This window comes from Halichoerus grypus, chromosome 2 (assembly GCF_964656455.1).
Source record: "Halichoerus grypus chromosome 2, mHalGry1.hap1.1, whole genome shotgun sequence".
NCBI lineage: Eukaryota > Metazoa > Chordata > Mammalia > Carnivora > Phocidae > Halichoerus > Halichoerus grypus.
This window is the reverse complement of record NC_135713.1, coordinates 102,415,930-102,437,012: the sequence shown is the minus strand read 5'-3', so window position 1 is coordinate 102,437,012 and position 21,083 is coordinate 102,415,930. Positions and strand designations below refer to the sequence as shown.

The 21,083-nt window shown below is 43.1% G+C and overlaps 1 protein-coding gene and 2 long non-coding RNA genes across 12 annotated transcripts in view; 1 reads left to right on the top strand and 2 right to left on the bottom strand.

Moving 5' to 3' along the window:
- LOC144381126 (uncharacterized) overlaps positions 1-11,065 on the bottom strand; it is an 84,818-nt gene extending 73,753 nt beyond the window's left edge. For 4 of the 5 annotated variants that reach the window (XR_013445775.1, XR_013445773.1, XR_013445774.1 and 1 more), the window contains exon 1: positions 7,957-11,064. This is a non-coding gene — a long non-coding RNA (uncharacterized LOC144381126). Of the gene's footprint in view, positions 1-123; positions 268-7,956 lie in introns of all 5 variants that reach the window. The other variant, XR_013445777.1, reaches the window with a different exon arrangement.
- LOC144381128 (uncharacterized) overlaps positions 1-13,242 on the bottom strand; it is a 111,766-nt gene extending 98,524 nt beyond the window's left edge. Inside the window, exon 1 of the long non-coding RNA XR_013445782.1 lies at positions 12,149-13,242. This is a non-coding gene — a long non-coding RNA (uncharacterized LOC144381128). The remainder of the gene's footprint in view (positions 1-12,148) is intronic.
- The window catches only part of MAST4 (microtubule associated serine/threonine kinase family member 4), a 550,957-nt gene continuing 541,175 nt past the window's right edge, over positions 11,302-21,083 (top strand). For 5 of the 6 annotated variants that reach the window (XM_078067256.1, XM_078067255.1, XM_078067252.1 and 2 more), the window contains exon 1: positions 11,302-11,953. In XM_078067256.1, coding sequence (XP_077923382.1) covers positions 11,591-11,953 — 363 coding nt within the window. In that variant the 5' untranslated portion in view covers positions 11,302-11,590. The remainder of the gene's footprint in view (positions 11,954-21,083) is intronic. The other variant, XM_078067258.1, reaches the window with a different exon arrangement.

Sequence of the window (21,083 nt, the reverse complement as noted above, 5' to 3'; positions counted from 1 at the left end):
GGGCTACTGAGGTAATCTTAGGGGTCATGCGGACCTGAGTTAGGGAAGCAGAATTTAACATGGGAAAGAAGGGATGAATGGGAGAGTTATGGGAAGGAAGAATCAACAAGACTTGATGAGCACCTGGCTCTGGAAGGGTCATGAGAGCTGGAGGGTTGTGTGCTTCCAATAGAGGCAACGCAATGTTGCTCAGGTTTCCTGTGCCCATGGAAATCTGAAGAATTCTTGAACTCCTAGGAAGGTAGCTCCTGCTCCTACATTAGGCATCTAATTGAATAAGTACAATTAATTGTCATCCAAGCAATTTCATATGCAAGATTATATTTTGAAATTACAAGCTACAATAGTTAGAAGAAAACATCAAGCAAAGGCTCTTTTCAAAATTTCTTTGTCTCTTCTCCCTGCTATGTGCTTAATAAATATCATATGTAGAACCCTTGTGTTAGATACCACCATAATTGTGAATTCTTCATGTTTTTCTATATGAAGACCACTCAAACAAATAAACAAGCCAACAAAACACACAACACAACAATAACAGCAAGAACAACAACCAACAATCGAACCTCATAGTATCTGGCCTTTTACCCTATTTGAGAAGATCTCTTGACTTCCCTTGTTGATAATGTATATTTCCATTAGTATGAACAAGCTGAGCTGTGGAAGTCACTCAATGTTTTTATTTATGGCCTATTCCCCAGCTTTCAAATTAAGCTTATATTTGGTATTAGTAGATATTCATTACCTTTCTAAGATGCCATTTAAAAAACTGATTGCTTGGGGACTAGATGGCAAACAAGGGAACATTTCACACTCAGATGCTTGACCCTATTCATAAAATGTTACATTTAGACCTTCTATATTTTGTATCCTGCTACTTCTACTAGGGGACCAGGCTAACTCTCTTCTTTGCATCTTTCTGTTTTAAAACAATTGTTACCTTGTTTCTAGAGTAAAGCTTTTGTATTCTGTAAAATAAAATGCATGTTGACAGCAAGACATTAATAATGAACCATCTAAAGCAACAGTCTAGCTAGCTAACACAATTTAAGAGACTTATTTCTATTGGATTTTTTTAATTAAAAAAAAAAAACCCCACAATAAATGGAAAGGGGGAAGAAGCAACCCACTAGAAATGTAAAACTAAGAAATGAACAAGTTGTTCCCTACAAAGAACATCTTGTATATGGATGCCTGTGAGGCTCAGAAATCACTCAGTCCTGGAAGCTGTAAGCCAAGTCTTCTCTGAGGTGATCTTCTTCCCCCCAAAGAAGTCATAACAGGTATATATACAGATCTATAATGCTTTTCTGTTGGGGAAATGAAAGTACTTCCAAAACAATCTCATAACATTGTGATGGAGGAAATGATGGCAGGTTTTATATTACCCCCATCACACAGGTGATGGAGGCTCTGATAAATGGAGTCAGGAACAAAGTCACAAACAGATGTTGGCCTTCTGATGTACAGCTAGGACTTCAGTAGTTAAGTGAAAAATATGTTCCTATTTTGCTCAGCCCTTTCTCATCTTGGAGAGAGAACCTATCTCATTGGTTTTAACCCCTGCTCCTTTCTACACAAACGTGTATCCCCCCCAAGGGATAGGGCTCCTGACTCAAATTTTAAACTTGATTCTTATATTGCAAAATGATATCACAATCAATAAATGCAAAGATAAAAAATCAACAAATAGTTGGAATGTTCCCTCCGCTCCTGTAACAACAGCTTTATGATCATAAACTGATCTACTACAACTTTGGGTAGTACTGCTTGGGGATCATATACCCCTTTGGAACTCTGATAAAATCTCTAGGTGACCTCCCCAAGAGCGAAGCACATTTACAATTAAAAGAGCTCCTGAAGCCAGTACTACCTTTGAAAGGCCCATGAATGCCCTGGTTAGGAACCCAATATTAGTAGAAAGAGCGTAACTTGAGAAAGACCTTGGATTAAATCCTAGCCCCACCTTACTGTGTGACTTTGAGAAATACTATTTCATTTCTCAGCACTAATTTCTTTATCTGTAAAAATGGAATTGGACCTTTAAGTTGGACTTATTGCGGAGATTTTAAAAATAATGCATCTGGAGCATTTGGTACAGTGGCATATTGAATGTGCTCGTGCATGATAATTCTTTTCCTTCATGAGATAATTAGCAGGGAAATGACTGATGTGTGGAGCAGGCATCCTGAAATGGATACTCACGCCCACTTTACCCGACAGCTGCAAACATGATGCCGGGGGCAGATCAGTACAATTAATCAAGAGCTGGAGACTTTTCAAGTCTAAATGTTCTAGTTTACCCTGTTAGCCAAATCTTTTGACACTCTTCCTACATCATGATGGTTCCTCATGGTGTGAATCCCATCTTCCCAAGATAGAAAGCACAGCTCCCACATTTCTCAGTTTTTCTTGCCTCCACGGTACAGTCATGTGACTTAGGCTCTGCTAATCAAATGCACAGAACGAGATGTAGATATGGAAGTGATTTATGTGAGGAAGCAGGTTGGGGCCAGGGCATCCATTTCGCAGGCACAGATGGTGGGTAGGCCAGGTGGTTCGGAAATCATCAGGAGCAGCAACTCCCTTTCCAGCCAGTTGTGCAGTGAGGTCCTGGGGATTGTTCCTGCAAGCTCACCCCAGAGCCTGCTTCTTCAGTTCTCCCAAAGACTCTTTGGGCATTCTAAGACTTTTTAATAAGTCACTTCCTACTTCAATGAGATAGAATGGATTCTCTGGCTGGCTTCTAAAAACTCTTTCACATGCTGACCACGATTTCATGCCATCTTCCTGCCACAACAGTTCCTTTGCATGAATTTTGCAACATGGCTAAGTGTTATAAAGGGCCCTAATATTCTTAGACAGGAATGGGGTTTCCATTAGAATAGAGCTTTCTATAAACAAGAGCACTTGTTTATAGATTCTTCCTACCCTGACTAGTATCACAAGTGGTACCCTTGGGTTCTTGTAGCTTACAGTAGCCTTTCCTGTTTTGCCAACAGGCTGGACCTGTAAGAAATTGCAAGGGCTTGTCAAATGTCCCTTCCGCCCTATTCACACCACATGCAGATAGTTCTAATTAGTTTGGCTCTTTTAGGAAGGCAGGTAGTTGGGAAGAAACTTCAGCGAGCATGACAGTAAGTGTGGTTTGAGCTGAAGATTTTAATGCAATTATTATTTTATTAAAATGAGGCACTAGTCAGGAATGAAGTCACCTTATTACATACACAGATTTCCCCCCCATCCTAAAATGTTGTGGGTTCTTTTAATCAAACTATACAAGTCTTAGACTGAGCAAACTCTAAACATAGAATTTTAGTAAAAGTGGTTTAAACTCATGTGATAGCAGTAGTCCCATGCACTCACTCAGTAAATATTTATCATGAACTCTTCTATGTCAGACAGGGTGCTAGGTGTTGGCAAATAACATGCTAGATAAATAACATTCTTTAGCCCTCAAGACCTCATAACCTATTAGGAAGACAGACAGACAGACAGATAGACAAACATAGTGTGGTGTTAGGATCTATTTCTGCCATAGCTGGTAAAATTTTTTTTCTGCCAGGTCACTATTTTTCTCAAGCATTTTAACCTCCAGTAAGAGAGATCCCTACTTATACCTGAAATATGAATGGTTTCCTAAGATCTGATGGAAGCAGCACCCTTATTGAGGTCAGGAATACATCTTTAAGTTTAATATCACTCCTAGCTTTCAGATGGCATTCAGATGCCTTCTTCCCACCTAGACTGGGTGACCAGTGGATTCAGGTCAGCACACCTGTAATTTTTACAGTTTCTTGGTGGCAAGCAATAGCTTATTTTAGTTAATTCATTCAGAAGGAAGTTTTATTGGTAGTTCAGACCTTTCCTTTTCAAAGGAAAAGCCAGAGAAAAAAACTTGGAAAAGTGCTGGAACCACAGCAGCTCTGGATCTAGTTAATGGGAGACAACTGAGAGCTTTGTCTAGACACCACTGTCCTTACATTATTCTCAAGATTCAAAGTCCAAGGATATCCCACTCCAGCATTAAGACCATCAAAGCTGCTCAGAAGGAGATAAATAATTTCTTAAAAATAAATTGGGATGCTTTTCCCAATAGGAGGCAGAATGGATATAGGGCAGCCAGATACTGAATATGTCTATCATTATTTTTATGCTCCAAGTGTATGGTCTTCATGGCACCAACCATGGACATTTTCCTGGGCATATATTGATGTCATTACTTACAGTGTTACCCCTTACCTCAACTACCTCAAACTAGTCCACTTGATGAGGTCAAGATAGGAAAAAAATATTTTCTTTGACTAAGGAGAAAGGAAGGAGGAAGGAGTTTGGCCATTGAGGGCTGGCATAGTAGTTCTCAATTTTGACTGCCATTAGATTCACCTAGGGACTCTTGCTTTTTAACATTTTATTTTCAACTAATTTTAGATTTAAAGAAAAGTTGTAAAAATAGTAAAAAGGCTTCCTTAATATCCCTTACCCTGCTTACCCTAAAGATAAGCTTATATATAACCATAGTAGAATTACCAAGAACAGGCATTAACATTGGTACAATATTATTAACTAAACTACAGGCATGATTCACATTTCACCATTTTTTCCATGAATGTTCTTTTTTTTAATTCTAGGATTTCTTCCAGGATCCCACATTGTACTCAGTTATTACTTCTTCATTTCTGCAACAGTTGCTCACACTTTCTTTATCTTTCATTACCTTATGTCTGTTGAAGAGTACCGATCAGTCATTCTGTACAATGTACTTCAATTTGGGTTTGTCATATTTTCTTATGATTTGAGTGAGGTTATGCATTTTTGTCAAGAATACCACAAAAATGATGTGTATCATAGCGAGGAGTACAAGATATTGATATGTTGTATTATGGTGGTATTTATATGGGTAAGTTGATGTCTGAGGGGTTTCTCCCCTGCATGGTTACTATCTTTAACTTTGTATTGGTAAGTATTGGCGGGGGAGAGTACTTCGAACCTATGCAAATCATTTTTCTCCTCAAACTTCAGCTTGTTAATTTGAGCACAAATCCTTTTTTTTTTTTTTTTTTGATTGATTTATTTTAGAGAGAGAGCATGAGTGGGAGGGAGGGGCAGGAGGGAGAGAATCTCAAGCAGACTCCCCACTGAGCACAGAGCCCCATGTGGGGCTCGATCCCAGGACCCGTGAGATCATGAGCTGAGCTGAAACACTTAACCAACTGAGCCATCCAGGTGCCCCTTGAGCACACATGTTTAAGTCTTACCTGCAACAGTTATTCCTTTGGTGTCTGCCTTTTGGTGATTCTCTATTTCCGTCTTCCTTTCCACATTTGTTAATTGGAGCTCTATTGTGAGGAACCACTATCTCTGTTCCTCCATTTAAGTTTTTATTTCATTATTTATATGAATGTGGCTATTTATTTTATTCTATGCTTTAAAGTCCAAAACTATCATGATTTATTTTGTTGCTCAGATTGGCCTAGCTTTGGCCATTGGGAGCTCCATCATGGTGGCACCTATGTTCTTCTGACAAGGTCTTATCTTTTTTTGAGCATTTCCTTAATTTGTGGTACCATGAGTTGTTCCAGGCTCATCTTGTATTTCCCTGCCTTGGCCCTAAAATGAGCATTTCCCACCTAGGGAACTTGCTAAGTCATAGTGTCTAAGCTCCAACCCAAACCACTTATCAGAAAATCTTGGGGATGGGACACCAGTACATTTTAAAGTTCCATGAGTAATTCCAATACGCAGCCAAGTTTGAGAACCAAACTAGAAGAGTACTTTGCTAACCTTAATGTGGCTATGAAGTCCTCACAAATCTGTTAAGATTCTGATAGTAGGCTTGGGGTTGGGGACTGAGATTCTGCATTTGTAATAAGCTCCTAGGTTGGCTTATTGGCAAGCCACACTTTGAGGGGCAAAGACCTAGAAGACCCTATTTCCTCAAGTACAAAAAGCCTTAAAAATTACTCCTAGGGTTGCAAACTGGCTCATGGCTGTGGAAGGAGTTGCTACTTCCTAGGTTACTATTCAGCATCATTTTATTTTCTAATTAGTTGGGGTTTAGTGATGGAAGGAACTACTTGCCAAGCAGTGTAGACAGAGTCAAGGAAATTGCCTCTATGAATTGAAAATGGGAAACAGAACCATTTGACTCTGAAAGCAAACCAGTATAATGAATAAAAATGAGTAAATGCATTTGCTTGTTTTCTGTTTCCTAAACCGGCAAAGAGTACTGAATAAATTTTTTTGAAAAATGAAGAGTGATAATAAAAGAACATTTCATGCTGAAAGCATAACAAAAAAATCCTAGATGTGAATATCCATCTTGTCCATCTTGGAAAGACAAATGCAAAAGATTGGAGTCTTCTGTGGGAAATAGGTCACCATTTTGAATTTTGTTTAAACAGAATCCTCGAGGGAACATTATCCTCAATTCTTTTTGTGTATTAGCTCAGTTTTTCCACCTGTTTTCAGCACATGCATATTCCTGCCCAGCTGCTAAGCTGTCTTGGTCTCTCAAAGGTAGTTCTACTCCAAGAGAATAGGAGCAAAGTGATCCAAAGAGACATCCTTGCGGTCAGTCAGGCTCATTCTAGTCACCTTCTACAGAGCCATGCACATTTGCCCTGTAAAATGGCTCTTTGATTTCCAAATTAGGAACACCTTCAGTAATCCTTAAGCTTTAGTATACTTGACACTCCCTTGGAATGGTGCTTAAAAATGCTGATTCCCAGACCTTCGGTCGGGCCAGGGAATCGGCCTCGTTTGTTCTTGTGTTTGCATCCTGATCTGATGGGGGTGTTCCATGGACAAATCACTGAGGAACCTTGATCTAAGAGATCAGATCAGCAGCATCCTCCCCTTTGGTCTGTTGCAGGCTTATTTTAATTTGCTAACATAGCTTAGTTTCCCATCCTTCTCAACCTCTAGGTCAGAGACTCCAACAGCTGCAAGTCACATTACTACTCTTCCTCCCTTGTCCTTTTCAACCATCATTTAAAAATTCTACTTATCTTCTGGAACCTTGTCCTGTAACCCTTCCTTTCCTAGAGCCTTAGATACAAACAAAAGCCTGAGAAACCGTGGGAGCTTTTCCTCCCAGCTGGGTGGTCAGAAATAGCCATGGGCTGTATTATGCTACTCCTTCTGGTTTAAATCAGAAACCGCAGTCTAGGCCACTTCAATGACCACCTCTTCATTGATATTTACTTTGTCCTGAAATTGCATTTCATTGGTCAAGGGGGAGCAGGCAAATCTATCATTAATAATGATAATAAAAAAACCTGCCATAAGTATAATATCATTATCTTCATAATCTAAAGATAATATGACAGTGTATTAAATAGGAACATATTTACTTGTAATTTTGCATAAAATGTGTGTTTGGAGTTGATGATGCCCTAATTTCATGTAGGTAAGATGGAAGGACAATTGATTTCAATTTTATTAAATCATAAACCTAATCTTTAAGAGGAAGGTCAAAACCACGGGAATGGACTAAGGATGTGATGACTTTTCCTCCAACATCCTCCATCTCAGAGAGACAAGAGCTTGACATTCACACTCGGCCTCACCCACAGAACAGAGAGTGGCAGAGACAACAGACTCCCAGAGGCAATATCTCCAGTTACTTAGGAGAACATTTTTATGCAAAGAAGATTTGCCTCTTCTTTCCCCATGCACTGAAAAGCAACTCCTCTTTTTCTTTCATGTGAATGGTTTGCTTAAGTCCCGATTTCACTTTGGCTCTGGCGAATCAACCACATAGGGGTTCGGATAAAGACCTGTACTCCTGACTAGAAAAGCAATTGTGAGGCCCAGGGCTGGATTCTGAATAGAAAACTAAGGCAAGTGTTTAATCACTGAACACGATAAACACTTACTCTAGTGCCCAGGGGTTCTTGTCTTTGAACCAAGCACTTGCGAGCATGTCTCGTACAATGTATGGACACCTCTTACCTTGTCCTTCCTTGTCTGTAGGCCGGTCTGGTTCTGTCATACGAAGCTACACCAGTGGCTTCCCAAGAGCTCTAAGTCATTTTTATTTTTCTGGCTCTTGCCTACAGTGACAATACAGGAAAAAAGCCATACTTTTATACCTAACATTAGGGACATTTATGAGAAGTCCTTTTGGTGGGATACTTTCCTTGACACTGAGGAAGATGATTATAATTTATCAGATAAGAAAGGTGAACCACAGCGTTTTCATAAATCAAAACTGATTTTGTTCCAGTGGTTTGGCCATACCTCAGCATTTGTCCATAGGTCTAACTGTGATATTTTTTAGGGAACTAGCCTGACCTTCTGATCACCTTCTATTTATAGAGTCATCCTTTGAGTTTGCCTAGTTCTGGTCTGGAAACTCTCAGCCTGGACCATAGTCATATTTCCCTCATGGGTCAGCTCTGGGGATGATTAGGTACACTGCTTTTGACTGCATGTGTCAGAGTGGAGTGTGAAATATATGTAGCTGATCACAAACTAGCATTTTTATTTTCAATAAAATATCAGACTGCATTGCTTATAGGAACTTAGGATAGGTATTATTTCATGGAATTTTATTTGTAGTTGTATTTATATATGTCATGAGTTGTAAAATATATCTCTTGTGCAGGGTTAAGGGTTTAAAAAGTTAAATACTGATCTAGGACTTGATTTTGATCAGTAGAGGCTAAGAGCATGAACGCTGAGGCTAAACTGTTCCTGACTCCATCACTTGACAGCTGTGTGACTTTGGGCAAATTACACAACTTTTCTGTGCCATAATTTTCACACATTTCATGTATGTAATCTGAGAGTAATAATAGTGGCTACCTCATAAGGTTGACATGAGGATTACAAAATTAACATTTGTAAAGTGTTTAAGAACATTGTAAGTGTCTGATAAATGTTTGTGAGAAATACAATCTGTTCTCCAAGTATCCTTTCATATTCTTTTACATACGGAATCAAGAAAACAGTGTTCCTGCTCTGTGGATATTTGTAATGTAGCATGTAAATATGTGCTTGAAAAAGTGGTGTGTTCCGAATAGTATTATACTGGAATGTTTACCAGTGCCTTGGATGCAGACCGGTGGGTTCGAACCACAGTTCTATATCTCGCTTGCTGTCTGACATTTGGCAAGTTACTTGACTTTGCAGATCCTCAGTTTATCTATAATAGTGGGGCTAATAGAGTCTGTCTTATAAGATTGTTGCCAGGGTTAAATGAGACCACCTATAGACAATGCTTAGGGCTCAAGGAAGAATCGCTATCATCGTTTCTCCTGTTAGTAATTCAGATCATGTCATTGCCTCTTCTTTCCCCATGCACTGAAAAGCAACTCCTCTTTTTCTTTCATGTGAATGGTTTGCTTAAGTCCCGATTTCACTTTGGCTCTGGCGAATCAACCACATAGGGGTTCGGATAAAGACCTGTACTCCTGACTAGAAAAGCAATTGTGAGGCCCAGGGCTGGATTCTGACCGCCCCACTGTGCTCTCTCTTCAGGCTTGCTGTCACAACTTAGCCAAGTCACTAGAATTGTCCTTTTGCCTCAGCAGGATTCACAGCCCCGCAGAAAATCCTGAAGTGTCACAATGCAAGCCTGACAACCAGAGCCTGCTTTGCAGTATGGCTGCCCATGGCAATAGGTTCATGCCATATTTCCTTCCCCTTCATCCTGGGGGGAGGAAACTGATCAGGACAAAGCTTGCTGTCCAATATAATGAAGTACTTTGTGTGATGTATCACTTGTAAATACCATGATAGCATAAAAGGGCTCATTAGCTGAAGGGGCTTTCAACTCCGGTCCTTCAGTTCTTAAGGACCTTTGGCAAAACTGTTCCGATAAAGAGAAATCTAAGATTCTTGAGGACCTGTTAACTGTTTTTCTGTAACTCTCCCCCCTTCTCCCATGACACATTGTTCTTGTAGCACTACCACAGCTTTAAAAAATTAATAGTGGAGCTATATTATGCAGCATCAATCTCTTGTATGACCATAAGCTCCTCAAGGGCAGGGGACTGGCCTTATTCATCTTTGTATCCCCTGCAAGCACCTGGCACACATCTCAATCAGTGTCTGTGGAATTTAATCAGGTTGAATTTATATCTCAGGTCACTGCCAGATCTCAGAATAGGGCTGGAGCTGAAGGCAAGTAAGGAGTCATTTATTTCCCACTCCTAAACCGAGTGCTGGCTTCCAAGAAATATAAGTCACCCAATCACCCCGAAGGATGCATTTTCCAGCCCAAGGGATGGCTGGAAGGTGATTCTTGTGCCTTTGGTGAAAGTTTTTTCTCCTAGTTCTTAGGGGTAAGGAAAATGAAGCACCTGGTCTTGCTTCCTGCTGGTTTACAATCCGGAGCTAGGAGAAAGTAAACTGGAAATGCAAACTCTTTTCATGCTCTGCTTACCTGATGTGGAGAGACAGGCAATTGTTAGGGCCACAGAGCCCTTTCTAATTCAACTTTGTTTAGGGCTGGGCACAGTACTGGGCACATTGTTGTTCCCAATTAAATATAGGGGCATTATTTGTTATTTTCTTCCCTTTCAGAGGTACAAGTAGTTGACTTAAACCCTTAGTTTATACACAGAAATAAAGAAAATAGTCTTTGGAAAACTATCCATGTTTCCAAGCCAGGTACGCTGCTGAGGCACACACATATATATGTGTGTGTGTGTATGTATACAATAACTATCTATCTATCAATTGATATGTTCAGCTTATAGCCTGACAAGACAGGTATTGTCTCCATTTCCAGTTGAGGAAACTGAGGCCCAAGGAGTTTAAATGGAGAATCCCGGATTGGTTATCAGGTCCGTTTAGATCTAGTCAGTCAGCATAGCACGAAGTTTCCCCCTTTCTCCTCCAGCAAGCATGTGGGTGTTCCCTTTACTCCTAAAGTCCTACTACTTTTCTTCTGGTCCGTTTTCTCGATTTTACTTTTTTGAAACAAAGTCCAGTTCTTCTTCAAGGTCTCACCGCCCCCTCAGCCATCTCTCCACTGCGTTCCAAGGACGGCCAGCCGCTCCCCCGCCAAGTTCGGAATTCCAGCCTTTGGCTCCGACTCCGGGTTCCACTCCCACCCTCCAGGGTCGCCCCCTCCTCCCCCGACTCCCTGTGGCCCCAAGCGCTCCGGCCGCATCCCGCAGTCCGAGCCTCGGCCCCGCCTTCCCTACCTGACGCCCGTGCGGCCGGGGGCGCCGCAGCCTCCGCCCACCGGCGCGGCTGCCCTGCCATTGGCTCCCCGGGCTGCCCGTCTCCTCCGCCGGCCCCGCTCCCGCCCGGAGGCAGGTTTTGCTGGCGAAGCCGCAGTCCGGGCGGCGCGGGCGCAGCGCGCAAGGGTTGTGGAACGTAGAGCGCGGAGTCGAGCTGGCCTGTCCCCGCGCGCGGGAGCCCCCGTCGGCCGCCAAGTCTGGGCGGCTGGTAACTTGGCGGCGGTCTCCGGCGGCCGTGCTGCGGCCATGTAGTCGCCGGCGGGGCTCCCCGCAGCCCGGGAGCGTCAGCGAGAGCGACCCGGAGCCGCGCAGCCCGCAGCTTTCCCTGGAGACGCTGAGCGCGCGCCGCGTCCCCGCCGCCCCTCGGGCCGCACTTTGGGCGCGAGAGGGAAATGGGGGAGAAAGTTTCGGAGGCGGCGGAGCCGGTGCCTCGCGGCTGCAGCGGCCACCGCCCCGAAGCTCCCGCCCCTGCGGTGGCCGCCGCGTCCTCGCCCGGCGCTTCCTCGGCCGAGTCCTCCTCGGGCTCAGAAACTCTGTCGGAGGAAGGGGAGCCCGGCGGCTTCTCCCGCGAGCAGCAGCCGCGGCCGCCGCCGCCGCCGGGCGGCGCCGGAGGTGTCCGGCCGCCCGCCGCGTGGGCTCCCGCGCGCGTGGTGCTTGAGCTTGGAGTCTGTGCGCGGCCGCCGCAGCTCCCCGGAGGAACCGCGCCACCCGCGCCCCGGGGCAGCAGCGCGTCCCAGGAGGAGCAGGATGAGGAGGTGGGCCCCGCCTTCCCCCGCTCCCCGTCCGGGTCCCGGCTGTCGGGACACCTCAGCTCTCCGCCCAGCGCGCGGCTGGTGGCAGGGCGCACCGGGGCAGGAGGAGTGGGAGGGACCCCAGGTGCTCTGCCCCGAGGCCGGGGTGATGGCAGTTAGGAGCCTCCTGGTGGGTTATTGACTTCCCGTGGCTCTTACCTCCGTGTGTGTGTGTCTTCAGGTGCTGGCTGATAGTGTGCTTTTCAAGATGTCAAAGCAGCAAACTCCTTAATGTCTGTATCTGCTACGGTGGGTCTGGGAATGCATGTGATCGAGACGCCTAGCTTGTCCCCACAACTAAGAGCTCATTTTCCGAAGTGGGCGTTGCTTCCCGCCGAAGCTGTCGGGCCAAGGGGGAGTGTGGTGAGGGGATGGGTGTGAGGGGAAGAGATGGTGTGTGGGTCCTGGCGGACGAGTGGGAGCAGTACCCGCCGAGTTGTAAGGAGGCGTGTCAGTGACGCGGCCCCCCGGGATCCCCTGCGGGTGGTTTTGGCTGCTCCGCGCAGCGTCGGTCTTCTGAGAGAGGGGGACTCTCAGCTCTCCGTTCGCGGCGCTGACATACCCGCCTGCAGCGCCCATTCGGATTGTTCCGGGGTGTCTAGATGCGTACTGATCGTCAAACTGGATAGAGAACCTGTCATTTCCTTCGGGGGCGGGGGAGTGGGGCTGTGTCCATCCTGGTTTCTTGGAAGAACGTTCTTCCAAAACTTGTGGGTCGCGTCCCGACACGTTGAGCATATGACTTCGGTGTCCTCTCCACTGCTTTCCTTGTTTTTTTGTTTTTGTTTTTTTTTCCGGCCTTTGGAGCACAGGAAGCATAGGGTTCTTCATTATCTTTAAGATTGTTTTCTTTGGAGGGTGGTTGTGCGGAAGTCATCTTGGTCAGGCAGGGTTATAAATAAAACATCATTCTAACATAGACTCCTTGTGAAGTTAATTGTTCAGTACCAGAATCCTATTTTTCTCCTCTCCGATGGGGTTAGCTTTAATAAGTAATTGTCTTTGTCTCGCAGAATAAGCAAGTTGAGGTCAGTGTCCTGATATTGGCCCCCAGGGACCTCAGTCTAGACGCAAAGAGTGGATCTGGCACAAGGTGGAGGAGTGAAGTTCTCGCTGTCAGGTCAATGGCTAGCCTTCTGACAGTAACCCTGACTGATTTCCCAGTGCCCAGGAGGATTGTAAGGATCCTGGACAGGTGTCTGGAGACCTTTCTAGAACTGTCTCTGCTCCTGAGTTGTGAGGCCTTGGGTGAATTGTTGCATTCCTTTGGCCTTCAGTTTTATCTGTAAAATGAGGAGTTTGAACCAGTTAACTTCAAGGTCAAGTTCATTTCCACATGAATACTTTTTTTTTTTTTTTTTTGCTGATCAGGAATTTAGGATGAATCAATCATTCAGATTGATCCTAGGGACAGGATGCCAGGAGTTAAGCTGAGTGCCACACCTACCACAGAGCTGTCAGGGTCCCTCAATGGTTGCGTCTCATTTTGAAGATGCCAGACATGTGCCAGGTGTTACCCTGTGATACCTGCCTCAACTTTCAAGAGGAGCACACTTGTCATTGGGCAGCTGGGGGTAAGCCCTAACTCAGTGATTTACCACTGGATTCTCATTTAGTGTTGTCATTAGTAGAAAAGATGCCCCCTGTTTTCTGTGTAGCTAGGAGAGGGTGCTTTGGTGTAAATGACATGGTCCTGCATATCTTGGGGAGGGGGGGAGTAGGGAACTTCTCACTTTGGATCCTGATTCTGTAGCTGATTTATTGCCTGGCCTTAGAGTGACTGTGTTTGACTTTCTTGGAAGTGGATATAATGATAGCTTATTTCACAGGCAATGCAGTGAGGACTGGTTGATGGAAACACATTTTGGAAAGTGGAATGACTAAATAACATTGGTCAGTATTCGTGAAATCTCAGAATTGGATGTAAACTGATATAGTATTGCAATTTATTGTGTAACTTACTCTGTGGCAGGGGTTACTGGAAATTATCCAGGAGTGGAAATCTTGACTTGCTCTGAGGATTTTAAAGTGCAACTGTAACTGTGGAGTTTTTACCTCCTCACGAGTACAGAAGTAAGAGTCTTGGTGAAAGGCCTTGAAGTCCAGTGCGCTTTTTCTGTTTTGTTTTGTTTTTTTCCCACAAGTGATCATATGGTGCAGTGATATTTTTAACTTTTGAGGGGATTGTGGGCTTCCTTGAGAATCTAATGTAAGCTCTCCACCTGCTCCTAAGAAAATGCACATAGCTATAAACACCGTTCCAGAGGGTTCAGTCAGGTTACAAACACTAAGTTTAGTGCGAAGACCTGGGTTTGTGTCCCAGCGCTGCCACATTAGCTAGATGTGGGATTGTGGACCATTCAGCTCATGTAAGCCCTGGTTTTTGCACCGTTAAATGGGAATAATAATGATAAGAGTTGGACATTCTATACATGCCATTTAATTTAATCCTAGCACAGTATCTAACATGTAGCATTATGTGCTAAGTAAATATTAATTTTTCAAGTTAATTTGTGATGAAAATTTTGTGAAATGGAAGTATGAACTTGGGCTGGCTTGTTATTTTTATTTATGCATAAATAACCTGCTGCTTTGAGAGAACCTGAGGCTGTGTCTGTTCAGGTTATTCTCATTTTATTAGCATAAGCTGGAAAACAGATTTTATTTGTATCAGGTTGTATTATGGCAGGGCAAAGTTAGTGTAATGTTAGTTATACTACAGCAAGGCCCTGAGTATAAAGCATTAAGAGGCTTAAGTGCAACCCATAAAATGGGAAGAGGTTCATTTAGATTTTGAAATTGTTATGTCTAGCTTGGGAGAGTCCTTGCTTTCCAAAGTGTGTTTTTTCTTTTTACAGTAACTTACTGCGTCACTTGTTAAAGAACAGCAAAATTCAAGTATGTAGTGTGTAATTTCGGTGCTAATTTTTTTGGCAACCTTGTTAAAGCTGATTTGAATATATCTAGTAGTGTCTTGTAGTATTTTGTATTTTATCTCACTATCAGTATGTGTGTGAACTTACTAAGGATTATTGACTTAAATCAGCCCTTTACGCTTTTGGTGCTTAAAACCAATGGTTTAAGAAGGCACGGACTGTAGTTCTTTTGTACTTAAGTGAAACACTGGAGAGTTAGAGATGGCGCATGTCATTTGGTTTAATAAACTGCATCTCACTCCCTCTGCTGCTTTCTTAAGCCTGTGCATTTGGAGTCTGTGGGTTTTGAGGGGTAGTGGGCTCTATCAGTCTACAGTGATCTAGATTGGAGGACTGTTCCTCTGATCACATTTCTCAGATAGACTTTTAGGCACTTTGCCCTGTCCTTTCCCAAAGCAACTGGTGATGACACTCGTGAAATACTCAGGTGCTATTTGCTGTTTCACTGAACTCCTCGAGGGCAGGGATTTTGTTCCGTATGCCTAGCACAGTACCTCTGATACATTAGTAGGGTCGCAGTGAATATGTGTTGAATGAATAAGGAAAAAAATGACATCTTTGAAAATAGTTGTGCATTTGATTGAAGGGTGACTGTATGTGTATTCATTTGTTTTTGTCTATTGTGAGTTATGCTCAGACCTCTGTATCTCTTAATAAAAATATCTCATGGATCCAGGTTTTTTGTTTTTGTTTTTGTTTTGAGAAGGGGAAAAGGGGGAGGACAGGGCAGAGGGACAGGGAGAGACTCTCAAGCAGGCTCCATGCCCAGCATGGAGTCTGATGCAGGGCTGGATCTCACAACTCTGAGATCATGACCTGAGCCGAAATCAAGAGTCCAATACTCAACCGACTGAGCCACCCAGATGCCCCAAGATGCAGGCAAATTTTGAACAAAGCTAAATCACTGAGGTTCTATTCAAAATAACCTTTGAAGGGACTTGTGTATTAAGTCTGCTTTTCACAGTGTATATTAGAACTTGAAACTTTGAAGGATTCTTGGAATGGCCAAAAAAAAGTCTTAGTGGTTGAAAGGATTTTCAACTTGATATAAAGTGGCTCATTTATACTCTGTGACACTAAAGGGTTGGTTTTGTTGACATAGGTTGGGAAACAGTTTCCTGTGTTACAATAGGCATGGTTATGGGACGTCTTTGAACTGTTCTATTAAGTAGTGTTTGAGTTTGAGGACTGCTTTTAGCAAAGTTGGGGTGTGTGTGGGATTCCTGCACATGACTATGATGTAGCAGATGAATTTCTGGTGTTGATTGGTTGAGAAAAGAAATAGCAAAAAGCAACCATGGATTCAGTAAAGCTTTTCTTCTCTCTCTCTCTTTTTTTAAGATTTTGTTTATTTGAGAGAGGGTGCATGCACGTGCGAATGAGCATGGGGGGGTAGAGTGGGGGCAAAGGGAGAGGGAGAAGCAGACTCCCTGCTGAGCGCAGAGCCTGACTCAGGGCTCTATCCCAGGACCCCGAGCTCATGATCTGAGCCAAAGGTAACCGCTTAACCGACTGAGGCACCCAGGCGCCCCTCAGTAAAACTTTTCTTGAGTTTGTATTTTATTAATCACAGCAGCTACATAATTTGAACAAAGGTAGTGCATAAATCTTGGTGCATTTATTATTTAGTCTCCTTTCTTGGCTCACTATTACAGTAAGAAAGCCATGAGTTCAGAGAATCAGTAAAGCAATATATATTGCATGAGACTCTTATGAGGCACGGCCTCAGCTATGTATTCCCTCAGACTTAGTGGATACTACGTATGAATGGATCCAGAGAGTGGGTGAGACAGAATAGCTTGGATCTCACGAAGCTTCTAGTGTAGTTGGGGGAGATAGTCCCTAAACATACAATTATTAGTTGGTTTCAAAGGTGATAAATGGGTACAGAGGAGCAGACTGTGAGGGAGTGTGTCTGTATCATGTAACTCATTCAGTCTGGGAGGTGAGAAGTGCCTCACCGAGGAGGTGATATTTGAGCTGAGACCTAACGGATGAGGGGGAAATAGCTGGGAGGAGGGAAGGGGTCAGAGCGATGCAGAGAACAGGAGGCTGTGAAGCAGGAGAGAGTATGGTGGGTCTTTAGGTTGTTTTGCATGGAGGAGGGAGCATAGCATCAGATGATGCTTGAGAGAGATGCCGTAGGTCATCCAGAACCTTTTGGACTTCATTCCAAGGGTACTGGGAGCCATTGAAGGATTGAATCAAGAAAGTGGTATGATAAGATTTGTGTTTTGGGAAGGCGGGAAGCATGAAGCCCAGCTGTTGGGAACTGCTTGTGTAGCCCGTTTAAATGTTTCAGGGTTGGAGTTGATGACCTAGAAGAGGGCATCTTAATAAATGGTGTGTACATGGAACAGGGGGCTCATTCCTGGTAGTTCAGGTTCTCCAGGTAAACACATGGGACATATCGTAGGAGAAGAATTTAGCTCTTCAAGAGATTATGGTAGTGTGAGTATTAATGTTCCTTTTCACTGTCATGTTGCCTTGAGCCTATTATTTTCTTGGAGGAAAAACTTTATTAACGGGAATGGTGACTGAGAAGAGGGCCTTTCCGTTGTTCATTTCCACAGTAAATTGCAGGAAAACATTTACCCAAGGTGAATACAAGGTGAAATTGCCCTGAGATTGTATGAGCTTCCCTGTTGATGGGAAGTGTGGTGTTTGTGAGCTAATACACACTATGAGAGTTTAGCTTGTTTGCTTGTATTTTTCTAAAGGAGGAAGGGTCAGCATCAGAGAACTAAAGACTTTGCCCTTTCCACCTCTGGTCTGAGGTATTCTAGGGAAAAGTCAAGTATTTATATTTTGCCACTGTTTTACAGTGATAAAGCTATGTATTCTCTCAGACTTAGTGGATACTACGTATGAATGAATCCAGTTGTTTCTCAGTTTGTCCCTTTAAGGAGGGATATGGAAGAACTGTAATATGGAGTGCAAACATGATAAACTGTAGAAAGAGCTTGTTAGAAAATTTCTCACAGGGACGCCTGGGTGGCTTGTCAGTTAAGCATCTGCCTTCAGCTCAGGTTATGATCCCAGGGTCCTGCCTGCCACTCCCCCTGCTGGTACTCTCTCTCTCTGGCAAATAAATAAATAACATCTTAAAAAAAAGAAAAGAAAATTTCTCACAATGAGGAGGATCCATAACAAGGTGGCATGGCATTGGAGAAAACTGAGTGCAGTGTATGCGTATGCATGCATGGACATTTATATCTTAGAAAAGATGATTATGCTTTTTAGATGGAAGAAACCCCATGCCATTTATAATCACATTATCACAATCTGTAGTGTTGTCTGGAAAGGGCTTGTCCTCCTCTCCTTCATCCCGTCAGGGCTAGCAGCCAGTTTTTCTCTGCTCTAGGGGCCAGGGTCAGTAGTGCCTGAGGGTACAGAATAACGACATTAGTTCAGCCACTTACAGATTGTGTGACTTTGGAAAGGTTATTAATGCTGAGACTGCTTCCTCATCTGTAAAATGGGCATGACAGTGTTCATTGCAGAGCGTTGTCATGAGAATTAATGAGACGTTTTATAGAGTCCCCAGCATGATGCCTGGCACATAGTATGCATTCTGTAATGGCATTTGTTATTACTACTGAGTATGGAAGAGCTGGTTTATGCACGATGTCCACACCATAGCCAGGAATAATTAGAAGCCTAGAGGTCCTTTCCCTGATGGAGTATGCTACCAGCGTGTTTTGTTGGTAGACCTCACAGGCCCTTTCATTCATGAGTGGGTAGATATGTAACATAGTTATCACTTTTAATTTCATAGAGCATTTCTTATAATGTACTAACAGGAAAGCTTTACGGTGTATGGTTCATTAACCCTTCTATTAAGAAACTATCTCTCTTTTACTCATGGAACCTGCTCTTAGTGACCATTTATTAAATAATATCCTAAAAGACTCTATGCACGTAAATTACTAGCTGTGCCCAGGGATTTAGTCAGAAGGCAGCATGTCTGCCGTGTAGAGAGGCTGGTGAGATGACCATGAGCTTAAGCGTTGTAGGTAATGATTTGGAGGCTGAGAAGGGAGTAACAAGACACATCAAATGATTTTTCTGGAAGCCAGCTTTGGTTCATATAAGCATAAGGGTCAGGTGGGACAAGGCAGGTGTTCGAGGGGCCACCCCAGTTTTGCAGAGAGGAAATCTGTTGGAAGTGTGATAGTATTTTTAAGAGTGCAAGAATTCGTGTATGTAAATTGTGGCCTCCCCCTCCCCCCCATTTGTTTTGTCCCTTTGGGGGCAGTGTAAACATGTCAACCTTCAAGGCAAAAATAAAAATAATCTCAGAGCACTTACCATATAACTCAAAAGCTGGTACAGGGACTGCAGTTTGTTTCCCTCTCACCAACTTGGTGTGCTGCCCTACGCGCCTAGGTCGCTATTTATATAACTTTGCATTGTTCAGTTCAGAGATTCTTGTTCTCTTATGTTTCCAATATTTTGTCTGATTTTTTTTTTAATCTGGTACTGTTGTTTTGGGTTAAAGCATAAGATTCAGCAGAAGTCTTATCCTCACAGCTTCTGTGTACTTGTCTCTTTCCCTCTCTATGTCTGTCTGTCTCAGCACACTCATCTTGTTCATAATCCCTGGGAAGGATAGATAGGAGAGAAAATTCCTCTCCTGAAGGTGAAATGTTGGTTCAGAACCGTGGTCAGCGGCACACATACAGTAAAGTCACACTTCAACGTATAGAACTTGTGTGCAGTTTCTGGTGGACTCTCCCACTTCTCTTAATGAAGAGCATTCACTGCTTATTTAATGATTTGAATTCATAACTGTCTCACATGTGTCTGTGAGAGCCTATGAATTTGTACCCTAAGCTTGTACTCTTTTTCCAGCCCATCAATTCCTTTCTTGGACACAGTCGATATAATTTTGATTATGGTACTTACTTCCACTGAACCTTTCAGCCCAAATGGTTTGTACTGATATTGGGGGCTGGGAGGAGGTAGAGATGTGGGAGGGAGAGATGTGGGAGGGAGAGTGGAAATACTGACAAATTGGCTTTCTTTTCTTAACTAATTTCATAGGCTATCATGTGGAAAATGAAAATTTAATTTTATTCTTGACTTTGTAATTTAGTGGTATTTTCAGTGGCTGGCAAGCTCACAGGTGCACCTTATTTAGTTTGGGTAGTGGAATGTACATTAATAAACTCACATCAGATGTGGGTCTTTTGGCCTCTGTCTTAGAACTTGGTCAGTTCCTTTTTTTTTTTTTTTAAGGTTTTATTTATTTAGTTGACAGAGAGACACAGTGAGAGAGGGAACACAGGCAGGGGGGGTGGGAGAGGGAGAAGCAGGCTTCCCGCCGAGCAGGGAGTCCGATGCAGGGCTCCATCCCAGGACTCTGGGATCATGACCCGAGCCGAAGGCAGACGCTTAATGACTGAGCCACCCAGGTACCCCTGGTCAGTTCCTTTTTTGATAAGCTGAGAAGGTAGGTATGTAGTTCACTCCTGGCTGATGATTTTGTGCCTTTCTATGCTTGTTTTGAAAATAATACCATCATATCTCTGGCTTCTGGTGTTAACATTTGTTTTTTAGGCATTTCTTTAGGCAGAGATGGATATACCTTTTCACTGTAGGAAGAACTCCAGTGCATTATCAGTGGAAGAAAAATAAAATTGGGTTAGAATTGGTTAAAATCTTATGTCACTGTACATGTCATTGGGACTTTGATTACATAAGTTACAAATTTAAAATTGCTTCTTAGGGTAATCATTGCTACCTAAACTACATTAAGGTGTTGAAATGGGATGCAGTGGTGATGAAATCTGTTTTGTGTATAAAGGTTAAGGGATTATTTCTACAAACAGCTTTTTTATGAATAAATCATATCTGTTAGGAGGGTGTCTAGCTCCTACACACATAACATAAACTCAAAATCTTTTTTGTTACTCCCTTAGTTTTAGCTGGAGTGCTTAGTTGAAATCATCTGAAGCTTAATTGATATGGTTTGAGGCTTATTTGAAGTCATCATCACCTCAGGCTTGTTTTAAAAGGGCAGCTGTGGGGCTTCTCCCTCAGGTGCAGCCAAGAGGAGGAGGGGAGAATTGCTCCAGACAGAAGGGCTGCCCGAGATGCTTGTTTGGAGACAGGTCACCATTGAAAAGTTTGACTAAAAGAGAACTTCACACTCC